The sequence below is a fragment of the Hemitrygon akajei genome, chromosome 2, assembly GCF_048418815.1.
Source record: "Hemitrygon akajei chromosome 2, sHemAka1.3, whole genome shotgun sequence".
Taxonomy (NCBI): domain Eukaryota; kingdom Metazoa; phylum Chordata; class Chondrichthyes; order Myliobatiformes; family Dasyatidae; genus Hemitrygon; species Hemitrygon akajei.
In genome coordinates, this window is record NC_133125.1 from 2,038,011 (window position 1) to 2,050,686 (window position 12,676).

The 12,676-nt window shown below is 42.9% G+C and overlaps 1 protein-coding gene across 2 annotated transcripts in view; it reads right to left on the minus strand.

Annotated features, from left to right (window-relative positions):
• Positions 1–12,651, minus strand: part of arsk (arylsulfatase family, member K) — a 47,050-nt gene extending 34,399 nt beyond the window's left edge. Inside the window, exons 1-3 of one of the 2 annotated variants that reach the window (XM_073066266.1) lie at positions 12,449–12,569; positions 6,268–6,411; positions 5,914–6,043 (exon numbers count right to left, since the gene is read on the minus strand). In XM_073066266.1, the coding sequence (XP_072922367.1) occupies positions 5,914–6,043; positions 6,268–6,285 (148 nt within the window). In that variant the 5' untranslated portion in view covers positions 6,286–6,411; positions 12,449–12,569. Of the gene's footprint in view, positions 1–5,913; positions 6,044–6,267; positions 6,412–12,448 lie in introns of both variants that reach the window. The other variant, XM_073066256.1, reaches the window with a different exon arrangement.
• Positions 12,652–12,676: the final 25 nt, after the last annotated feature.

Here is a 12,676-nt window from a genome sequence, read left to right on the forward strand (position 1 = left end):
ATATGAGTCTGTTTACTAAGTTAAGAGCCCATGGTATTACAGGAAAGTTACTGGCATGGTTAGAGCATTAGCTGATTGGTAGGAGGCAGCAAGTGGGAATAAAAGGATCCTTTTCTGGTTGGCTGCCAGTGACTAGTGGTGCTCTGCAGGGGTTGGTGTTGGGACCACTTCTTTTTATGCTGTGTATCAATGACTTAGATGGTGGAATAGACGGCTTTGTTGTCAAGTTTGTAGATGATATGAAGATTGGTGGAGGGGCAGGTAGTGCTGAGGAAACAGGTAGGATGCAGAAGGACTTAGACAGATTAGGAGAATGGGCAAAAGACTGGCAAATGTAATATAATGTGGGAAAATGCATGGGCGTGCACTTTGGTAGTAGAAATAAATGTGCAGACTATTTCCTAGGGAGAAAATTCAAAACTCTGAGATACAAAGGGACTTGGGAATCCTTGTGCAGAACACACTAAAGTTTAACTTGCAGGTAGAGTAGTTGGTGAGGAAGGCAAATTCAGTGTTAGCATTCATTTCAAGATGCTGAGGCTTTACAAGGGACCGGTGTGGCTTCACCTTGAGTATTGTGAACAGTTTTGGGGTCCTCATCTTAGAAAAGATGTGCTGGCATTGGAGAGGGTCCAAAGAAAGTTCATAAGGATGATTCTGAGAAAGAAAGGAATTGAATTGAATTCACTTTATTTCTTACATCCTTCACATACGTGAGGAGTAAAAATCTTTGCATTATGTCTCCGTCTAAATGTGCAATGTGCAATCATATGAAGAATGTTTGATGGCTCTGGGCCTGTACTTGCTGGAATTTAGAAGGATGACAGGGAGATTTCATTGAAATGTTTTGAATGTTGAAAAACCTAGACAGGATGTGGAAAGGATGTTCCCCATGGTGGGGAAATCAAGGATACGGTCTCAGGCTAGAGGGGTCTTCATTTAAAAAAGAGATGCAGAAAAACTTATTTAGCCAGAGGGTGGTTCATTTGTAGAAATTAATACAACAGGCAGCTGTCAAGGCCAGGTTATTGGGTGTATTTAAGGCAGAGCTTGATCAGTTCATGATTGGACATGGCATCAAAGGTTATGGGTACAAGACCATGGAGTGGGGCTGAGGAGGGGGAAGAAAGGATCAGCCATGATAGAATGGCGGAGCAAACTCGATTAACCAAGTGGCTTAATTCTGCTGCTATGTCTTACGGTCTTATGATCTAATAAATTCTGGAATTACCAAAAGATCAATGGAAAAGCATTTGCTGAATATACTTGAGAATTTTTTGGATATTACAAGTATTAAGTTCATAGAGGAAAGTGGAACCGAGATAGGATTCAGCCATGGAGTGGCACAGTAGCATAGTGCTTCTCACGATGCAGGTGACACAGATTCAATTCCCACTGCTGCCTGTAAGGATTTTGTACGTTCTCCTCATAACTGCATGGGTTTCCTCCGGGTGCTCTGGTTTCCACCCACAGTCCAAAGACATACCAGTTGGTAGGTTAATTGGTTTTTTGTAAATTGTCCTGTGATTAGGCTGGGCTTAAATCAGGAGCTGCTGGGGAGTAGGGTTCAAAGGACCAGAAGAGCCTGCTTCACTGGCAAAGGAAAGGAAGTTACAGGCCAATTAGCCTAACCTCAGTGGTTGGGAAAGTGTTGGAGTCGATTATTAAGGATGAGGTTTCAAGGTACTTGGAAACTAATGATAAAGTAAGTCAAAGTTAGCATGGTTTCTTTGAAGGGGAATCTTGCCTGACAAATCTGTTGAAGTTCTTTGAGGAAGTAACAAGCAGGGTGCACAAAGGAGAGGTAGTGGATGTCATTTCCTTGGATTTTCAGGTGTTTGATAAGGCGCCACACATGAGGCTGCTTAACAAGATAAAATCCTATGGCATTACAGGAAAGATACTGGCATCGAAAGCAGAATGGCTGACAGGCAGGAGGCAGTGAGTGAGAATAAAAGGGGCCTTTTCTGATTGGCTGCCAGTGACTAGTGGTGTTCCTCAGGCGTCATTATTGGGACTGCTACTTTTCACATTGTTTGTCAATGATTTGGAAAATGGAATTGATGGCTTTGCAGCAAAGTTTGCGGATGATACAAAGATACGTGGAGACATAGGTAGTCTGAGGAAACAATGCGATTGCAGTGGGAGTTGGACAAGTTGGAAAAATGAGCAAAAAAATGGCAGATGGAATACAGTGTTGGGAAATATATGATAATGCATTTTGATAAAGAGAACAATAATGCAGACTGTTATCTAAATAGGGAATAAATTCAAACATCAGGGGTGCAGAGGGACTTCGGATTCCTCTTGCAAGACTCCTAGAAGGTTAAGTTACAGGTTGAGTCTGTGGTAAAGAAGGCAAATGCAATCATGGCATTTATTTCAAGGGGAATAGAATATAAAAGCAAGGAGATAATGTTGAGCCTTTATAAGACACCAGTTAGGCCGTAATTGGAGTATTGTCAACAGTTTTGGGCCCCATACCTCAGAAAGGATGTGTTGTCATTGGAGTGAGTTCAGAGGAGGTTCATGAAGAATAATCCTAGGAATGAAGGGGTTAATATACAAGGACTGCTTTGGGACTGTATTCACTGGAATTTAGAAGAATGTGGAGGGATCTCATTAAATCCTACCAAATGCTGCAAGAACTAGACTGGGTGGACATGGAGAGGACGTTTCCTTTGGTGGGGGTATCCAGAACTCGAGGGCACAGGCTCAAAATGGAGGGGCAACCCATTAGAAAGAGGTAAGGAGAATTTTGTTTTTAACCAGAGAGTAACCAATCTATAGAATACCCAGCCACAGACTGCAGTGGAGGCCAAGTCCATGGGTATATTTAAGGTGGAATTTGATTGTCTTCTGATTGGTCAGGGCATTAAAGGTTAGGGTAAGAAGGCAGGTGTATGGGGTTGAGTGGGATCTGGGATCAGCCTTGATAGAATGGTGGAGCAGACTCGATAGGCTGAATGGCCTAATCTGCTCCTATGCTTTATGGTCAACGCTGCATCTCAATCAATCAATCAATAAATAAATAACATTTTGGAATGGGAGATGAGGAGGCAAGAGGGACTGAATGTCCTAGTCCCATTTCTCCATTTTATGTTTGTAAGTTCATAGATGATCATTGAGTTAATTACATAAGTACATTTTGAGAATTTTTTTTCAATGTGTAATATCTCGTTCCCAACATGCTGCATGACAGAACAGATCCAGTATTTTATTACATGAATCAGATGGCGCCGGTAACTGGTGACTCTGCACGTGCTCTGCCGAGCAAACTGTCTTCATTTTGTTTTTCCTCACAGATCAAAATTTCTCCACTTACTTTGTTTCTTCAGAATATGCTGGAGCTGGCTGTTGCTTTGTTACAGTGTGAATGATTATTAATCATTAATCATTAAAGGTTAAAGGTTTGAAAGCGCCATGGTTTTCAAGGGATATTAGAAACTTGGTTCAAAAAAAGAGGGATGTCTACAATAGATATAGGCAGCATGGAGTAAAGGAATTGCTCGAGGAATATAAAGAATGTAAAAGGAAACTTAAGAAAGAGATTAGAAAAGCTAAAAGAAGTTACGAGTTTGGTTTGGCAAATAAGGTGGAAGTAAATCCGAAAGGCTTCTACAGTTATATTAAAAGCAAGAGGATAGTGAGGGATAAAATTGGTCCCTTAGGGAATCAGGGTGGTCAGCTATGTGTGGAGCTGAGGGAGATGGGAGAGATTTTGAACGATTTCTTCTCTTCGGTATTCACTAAGGAGAAGGATATTGAATGGTGTAAGGTGTGGGAAACAAGTAAGGAAGTTATGGAACCTATGACAATTAAAGAGGTGGAAGTACTGGCGCTTTAAAGAAATTTAAAAGTGGATAAATCTCTGGGTCCTGACCGGATATTCCCCAGGACCTTGAGGGAAGTTTGTGTAGAGATAGCAGGAGCTCTGACGGAGATCTTTCAGATGTCATTAGAAACGGGGATTGTGCCGGAGGATTGGCGTATTGCTCATGTGGTTCCATTGTTTAAAAAGGGTTCTAGAAGTAAGCCTGGCAATTATAGACCTGTCAGTTTGACATCAGTGGTGGGTAAATTAATGGAAAGTATTCGTAGAGATAGTATTTATAATTATCTGGATAGACAGGATCTGATTAGGAGTAGCCAGCATGGATTTGTGCGTGGAAGGTCATGTTTGACAAACCTTATTGAATTTTTTGAAGTAGTTACGAGGAATGTTGACGAGGGTAAGGCAGTGGATGTAGTCTATATGGACTTCAGCAAGGCCTTTGACAAAGTTCCACATGGAAGGTTAGTTAAGAAGGTTCAGTCGTTAGGTATTAATGCTGGAGTAATACAATGGATTCAACAGTGGCTAGATGGGAGATGCCAGAGAGTAGTGGTGGATAATTGTTTATCGGGATGGAGGCCGGTGACTAGCGGGGTGCCTCAGGGATCTGTTTTGGGCCCAATGTTGTTTGTAATATACATAAATGATCTGGATGATGGGGTGGTAAATTGGATTAGTAAGTATGCTGATGATACTAAGGTAGGAGGTGTTGTGGATAATGAGGTGGGTTTTCAAAGCTTGCAGGGAGATTTATGCCGGTTAGAAGAATGGGCTGAACGTTGGCAGATGGAGTTTAATGCTGAGAAGTGTGAGGTTCTACATTTTGGCAGGAATAATCCAAATAGAACATACAGGGTAAATGGTAGGGCATTGAGGAATGCAGTGGAACAGAGAGATCTAGGAATAACAGTGCATAGTTCCCTGAAGGTGGAGTCTCATGTAGATAGGGTGGTGAAGAAGGCTTTTGGAACGCTGGCCTTTATAAATCAGAGCATTGAGTACAGAAGTTGGGATGTCATGTTAAAATTGTACAAGGCATTGGTAAGGCCAAATTTGGAATATTGTGTACAGTTCTGGTCACCGAATTATAGGAAAGATATCAATAAATTAGAGAGAGTGCAGAGACGATTTACTAGGATGTTACCTGGGTTTCAGCACTTAAGTTACAGAGAAAGGTTGAACAAGTTAGGTCTCTATTCATTGGAGCGTAGAAGGTTGAGGGGGGATTTGATCGAGGTATTTAAAATGTTGAGAGGGATAGATAGAGTTGACGTGAATAGGCTGTTTCCATTGAGAGTAGGGGAGATTCAAATGAGAGGACATGATTTGAGAGTTAGGGGGCAAAAGTTTAAGGGAAACACGAGGAGGTATTTCTTTACTCAGAGAGTGATAGCTGTGTGGAATGAGCTTCCTGTAGAAGTAGTAGAGGCCAGTTCAGTTGTGTCATTTAAGGTAAAATTGGATAGGTATATGGACAGGAAAGGAGTGGAGGGTTATGGGCTGAGTGCGGGTAGGTGGGACTAAGTGAGATTAAGAGTTCGGCACGGAATAGGAGGGCCGGAATGGCCTGTTTCCGTGCTGTGATTGTTATATGGTTATATGGTTATATTTGCAATGTAGCCCAGGAAAGAAGAACATTAATCAGAATCAGAATCGGAATCAGAATCAGACTTTAATCGCCAAGTACCTTATGCACATACAAGGAATTTACTTCCGGCAGATGTTGTCTCTCTGCTCATAACAATAATAATGATAAATATAAATGAAAATATAGATTATACATACAGGTAGTGCAATCCAAGTAATAGTTAGCCGACAGTTAACCGGCAGTTAACTGTTCAGCAAAGTGACCGCAGTAGGGAAAAAACTTCTCCAGTGCCTATTAGTCCTAGTCTGGAACAATTGTGATATCATTTAGCCTTTTCTGAAAGTTGCTTCCTGTCCTTTGTGCTGCGATTCTCACCCGGCTGACACAGCCGAGGTATGTATATAGCTCATTAAGTACCATGTGTACACATCAACATGTTTCAGTCTGCAACAACTGCACTTAAAATGACACAGAATATAAACAATCATACCTGATCGAGAAGGACAGCAAATTGGAGAATTGCTATAGGTATTGAGAAAAACTGCGCCATTGTCTCTCATCAGGTTTATGTTGGGAAGATTAATTGTCTGGTTCTGAGGGCTGAATGTCAATCTTCCATCCTAGAAAGAGATGCACAGTTATCAAAAATGTATCAATATAATAGAAATAGAATCAAACATCCAATCCTTCCACAAGGAAAGGAGAAATTATGTGAAACAAAATTATATTTCTATATGAATAAAATGCTGCAATAATGATGAACTTTCAACACTCAGGTTAAATTCTTTTCTACTCATGGCCATACAAGTTGACAGGGTGGTAAAGAATGAACATGCATGCTTGCCTTTATGAACTGAGACATCAAGTTCAAAAGTCCATAGATAACTTTGCAGCTTTATAAAACTTTAGTTGGGCCACATGGAGGACTGCAGTCATTTCTGGACACCCCAGGAGGCTTTGTAGAGGTATAGTAGAGGACCACCAGAACCTATTAGAGGGCATGTAGAATAAGGAGAGGTTAGATAACCTAGGTTTGGCTTCAGTGGAGTGGCAGAGTCTGAGGGGAGACCTGATGAAAGTTTATAGAGTTATGAGAGGCAGGGTTGAAAAGTCTAAGACTAGAGAGCATACATTTATGGTGAGAGAGGGCAAATTCAATGGAGATGTGTGGGTCAAGTTTTCCATATATGTAGAGAGCAGTAGGTGTCAGAGTTGATGGCGGAGGCAGATACAATGGAAATGTTTAAGCAGCTGTTATATTGGAACGTGAATATACAGAGAATGGAGGGATACAGATCATGTGCAGGCTAAAGGGATTAATTTAGTTTGATGTTATCAGTTCAGCACCACATCATAGTCTGAAGGGACTGTTCCTGTGTCATACTCTTCTACGGTTAGCTTAACTAGAAAATATCAGATACTTTGTTTTTGGTAATGTTGGTAGTATTGAAGAACTTTGGTTTGGATGCCAAAGGATTGTCTAATGTAAAAATAATAGTTAATTATTAAGCACTCATTTAAATGCTTAATTCAAAATTATTAATTTCAAAAAGCACCTCTACATCTTGTTCTCAAATTTTAAAATAGAATTTTAGTTTTGCCTTTCCAGTTCCTTTAAATCTGTAGCTACACACACAAAATGCTGGAGGGACTCAGGACTGATGAAGGATTTCAACCAAAAACATTAACTACTGATATCTACTATAAGCCTACAGACTCTCACAGCTACCTGGACTATTCCTCTTCCCACCCTGTCTCTTGCAAAAAGGCTATCCCCTTCTCACAATTCCTCCGTCTCCGCCGCATCTGCTCTCAGGATGAGGCTTTTCATTCCAGGACGAAGGAGATGTCTTCCTTTTTTAAACAAAGGGGCTTCCCTTCGTCCACCATCAACTCTGCTCTCAAACGCATCTCTCCCATTTCCCGCACATCTGCTCTCACCCCATCCACCCACCACCCCACTCGGGATAGGGTTCCCCTTGTCCTTACCTACCACCCCACCAGCCTCCAGGTCCAACGTATAATTCTCCGTAACTTCCGCCACCTCCAACGGGATCCCACTACCAAACACATTTTCCCCTCCCCCCCCTTTCTGCTTTTCGCAGGGATCACTCCCTACACGACTCCCTTGTCCACTCGTCCCCCCCATCCCTTCCCAACGATCTCCCTCCTGGCACTTATCCTTGTAAACGGAACAAGTGCTATACCTGCCCTTACACTTCCTCCCTCACCACCATTCAGGGCCCCAGACAGTCCTTCCAGGTGAAGCGACACTTCACCTGTGAGTCGGCTGGTGTGATATACTGCGTCTGGTGCTCCCGGTGTGGCCTTTTATATATTGGTGAGACCCGACACAGACTGGGAGACCGTTTCACTGAACACCTACTCTCGGTCCGCCAGAAAAAGCAGGATCTCCCAGTGGCCACACATTTTAATTCCACGTCCCATTCCCATTCTGATATGTCTATCCATGGCCTCCTCTATTGTCCAAATGAATCCAAACTCAGGTTGGAGGAACAAAACCTTATATACCGACTGGGTAGTCTGCAACCTGATGGCATGAACATTGACTTCTCTAACTTCCGTTAATACCCCTCCTCCCCTTCTTACCCCATCCCTGACATATTTAGTTGTTTGCCTGTTCTCCATCTCCCTCTGGTGCTCCCTCCCTCCTTTCTTTCTCCTGAGGCCTCCTGTCCCATGATCCTTTCCCTTCTCCAGCTCTGTATCACTTTCGCCAATCACCTTTCCAGCTCTTAGCTTCATCCCACCCCCTCCGGTCTTCTCCTATCATTTCGCATTTCCCCCTCCCCCCACTACTTTCAAATCTCTTACTATCTTCCCTTTCGGTTAGTCCTGACGAAGGATCTCGGCCTGAAACGTCAACAGCGCTTCTCCCTATAGATGCTGCCTGGCCTGCTGCGTTCCACCAGCATTTTGTGTGTGTTGTTTGAATTTCCAACATCTGCAGATTTCCTCATGTTTGCTCTTTAAAAACATTAACTGTTCATTTCCTCCATGGATGTTGCTTGACCTGCTGCATGTTCTAAATGTCCAGCATCTACAGTCTCTATTGTGTCTGTATTAGTTCTGCACTTCCACAAGAATCTTGAATACTTTGTTTCCATAAGACACTCATGTCCTTCAACACAACTCAGATCTTCAAAGCTTTTGATCAGCCTCATGGCTTTCCATGTCCTGATCTCCGCCACTGAAAAGCCTAAATAATTAATGTCTAAAGTCAACACAATTCTTTAAGCGAAGCCATTTCATAGCACCGGGGTTTCCTCTCACTGCTCTACTCTCTATATATCCATGACTGTGTGGCTAGGCATAGCTTAAATATCATCTATAAATTTACTGATGATATAACCATTGTGGTGACGAGAGGGTGCACAGGAGTGAGATATGCCAATTAGTGGAATGGTGCCACAGCAACAACCTGGCACTCAGTGTCAGTAAGACGAAAGAGCTGATTGTGGACTTCAGGAAGGGTAAGACGAAGGAGCACATACCAATCCCTACTGAGGGATCAGAAGTGGAGAGAGTGAGCAGTTTCAGGTTCCTAGGTGTCAAGATCTCTGAGGATCTAACCTGGTCCCAACATATCGATGTACTTATAAAGAAGGCAAGACAGCAGCTATACTTCATTAGGAGTTTGAAGAGATTTGTTATGTCAACAAATATACTCAAAAACTTCTATAGCTGTACCATGGAGCGCATTCTGACAGGCTGCATTACTGTTTGGTATGTGGGGGGTTGCTACTGCACAGGACCGAAAGAAGCCACAGAGGGTTGTAAATCTAGTCAGCCCCATCTTGGGCACTAGCCTACAAAGTACCCAGGACATCTTTAGGGAGTGGTGTCTCAGAAAGGCAGCGTCCATTATTAAGGATCTCTAGCACCCAGGGCATGCCCTTTTCTCACTGTTATCATCAGGTAGGAGATACAGAACTCTGAAGGCACACACTGAGTGATTCAGGAACAGCTTCTTCCCCTCTGCCATCCGATTCCTAAATGGACATTGAAGCTTTGGACATTACCTCACTTTTTTTTTAATATACAGTATTTCTGTTTTTGCACATTCTTTTAAATCAATTCAATATGCATAATTGATTTACTTGTTTATTTATTATGTATTATATTATTTATTTCTTTTTCTCTCTCTCTCTCTGCCAGATTACGTATTGCATTGAACTGCTGCTGCTAAGTTAACAAATTTCACGTCACATGCCAGTGATAATAAACCTGATTCTGATTCTGTCCAGTCCTCACCATCATGTTGAAATGGAAAACAGATGGATAAACTATCTACCAAAATCAACTATAACCCAGTTGCATCAAGGTTCTCAACTTGATGAGGTTCTGTACACATTTGAGATTAATGTAAAGATGTCACAGACAGCATGCCAGTTAACTCTGTCACAATCCTTGTCCCACTGACAGGAAAGATCAACTGGAGGAAGCAGTGCAGGGCTATTCACAGGGAAGTGTAGAAGCCTACACTTCTCTGAGCTCGTATAGCAGGTACTACAGTAGTGTCACAAACGTGAGAAAATCTGCAGATGCTGGAAATCGAAGCAACACACACAAAACCGATGGTCCTGATGAAGGGTCATGGCCTGAAGTGATGACTATTTAGTCTTTTCTATAGATGCTGTCTAGCCTGAGAGCTCCCCCAGCATTTTGTGTGTGTTATCGTGATGCTATTACAGCTCAGGTGTCGGAGTTCAATTCCAGTACTGTCTGTAAAGACCTTGTATGTCCTCCCCATGTGTGCATTGGTTTCTTCCGGGTACTCTGGTTTCCTCCCACAGTCCAAAGACATACCGATTAGTGGGTTAATTGGTCATTGTAAATTGTCCCATGATTGGGCTTGGGTTAAATCGGTGGGTGGTGAAGCTCAAAGGGCCGAAAGGGCTTGTTCTGCACTGTATCTCTAAATAAAAACAATAAAGTCATCAACATTGATTCCATATGTTGTGAACTCTCACATGAAACGTTCAAGCTATTCAGGGAATAGCTTCTAATCAGACCTAGTGAAATTTAGGAAATTTATAATAAAAAGGAACAGTGGAAATGGATGACACGTAGGTGCCACCTCAGAACTTCGGTGACGTGGATGTTAGCTGCCATCTCTGTGGAGATTAAAATATTTCCCTATATTTCTGCAGGTGCTCTTGTTGCTTTCCAATTCCACCAGTATGGTGTACAGTGAACAAGTTCAAGTTTATTGTCATCTTACTGTACATATACAGGATACAAACATACAAGGTTCCGCTGGACCACAGTGCACCCACGCAACAGATAGATAGATAGATAGATAGATAGATAGATACTTTATTCATCCCCATGGGGAAATTCAACTTTTTTTCCAATGTCCCATACACTTGTTGTAGCAAAACTAATTACATACAATACTTAACTCAGTAAAAAAAATATGATATGCATCTAAATCACTATCTCAAAAAGCATTAATAATAGCTTTTAAAAAGTTCTTAAGTCCTGGCGGTTGAATTGTAAAGCCTAATGGCATTGGGGAGTATTGACCTCTTCATCCTGTCTGAGGAGCATTGCATCGATAGTAACCTGTCGCTGAAACTGCTTCTCTGTCTCTGGATGGTGCTATGTAGAGGATGTTCAGAGTTTTCCATAATTGACCGTAGCCTACTCAGCGCCCTTCGCTCAGCTACCGATGTTAAACTCTCCAGTACTTTGCCCACGACAGAGCCCGCCTTCCTTACCAGCTTATTAAGACGTGAGGCGTCCCTCTTCTTAATGCTTCCTCCCCAACACGCCACCACAAAGAAGAGGGCGCTCTTCACAACTGACCTATAGAACATCTTCAGCATCTCACTACAGACATTGAATGACGCCAACCTTCTTAGGAAGTACAGTCGACTCTGTGCCTTCCTGCACAAGGCATCTGTGTTGGCAGTCCAGTCTAGCTTCTCGTCTAACTGTACTCCCAGATACTTGTAGGTCTTAACCTGCTCCACACATTCTCCATTAATGATCACTGGCTCCATATGAGGCCTAGATCTCCTAAAGTCCACCACCATCTCCTTGGTCTTGGTGATATTGAGACGCAGGTAGTTTGAGTTGCACCATATCACAAAGTCCTGTATCAGTTTCCTATACTCCTCCTCCTGTCCATTCCTGACACACCCCACTATGGCCGTGTCATCAGCGAACTTCTGCACATGGCAGGACTCCGAGTTATATTGGAAGTCTGATGTGTACAGGGTGAACAGGACCGGAGAGAGTACGGTTCCCTGCGGCGCTCCTGTGCTGCTGACCACCGTGTCAGACCTACAGTCTCCCAACCGCACATACTGAGGTCTATCTGTCAAGTAGTCCACTATCCAATCCACCATGTGAGAGTCTACTCCCATCTCCGTTAGTTTGTGCCTTAAGATCTTGGGCTGGATGGTGTTAAAGGCACTAGAGAAGTCAAGGAATGTAATCCTCACAGCACAACTGACCCCATCTAGGTGAGAGAGTGATTTGTGCAGCAAATACGTGCAGCATATATCACACACAGCACATAAACCAAAATATTATACAATGAATAAGTGAATAAAAAATTCTGTAATTCAAAATGAATGTAGTAAAGTGTAGCACGCTGTTTTAGTATGAGACTTCGGTGGTGGCAGGATGTTCTTTAGTCTCCCAGCCTGAGGGAAGAAGTTGTCATTTACTCTGGCAGTCCTAGTCCTGGTGCTCCTGTATCTCCTTCCAGACAGTACTGGGTCAAAGAGATTGTGGGATGGGTGATAGATGGGGGTCGTCAATATTGCTTTGGGCCCTTCGTCTGCAATGTTTCCACTAAATGTCACAAATCGCGGTGATCCTCTCGGCGGGTTTTACAGTCTTCTGTATGTTCCTGCAGTCTGTTTCCTACTAAATGGGGAAACAAGTTCCTGATCGAACTACAGACTGATACATTTCATTTACTCCACAGCTCTAGTAGTTCAGAAACGACAACTCACAATCTTATTTAGAACGCTCAGTATTTCCCTTACCAAAGAATCACAAGTGACCAGTACAATGTTGGGTCCGGGGACGTGTCTTTGCTGCTGCCCCGTGGGGCTCCGAGAGGAGCTGACATTGTTGTGCCGGATCTCCGCCCTGACGACGGCGAGTAGGAACCACAGCGCAATGAAGGCAGTTCGGGTGGAACGGTTTAAACCCACTGCACGTTCCATCTCCGACAACTGTCAGACAGGCGCGAACTACAAATCCCATCAGCC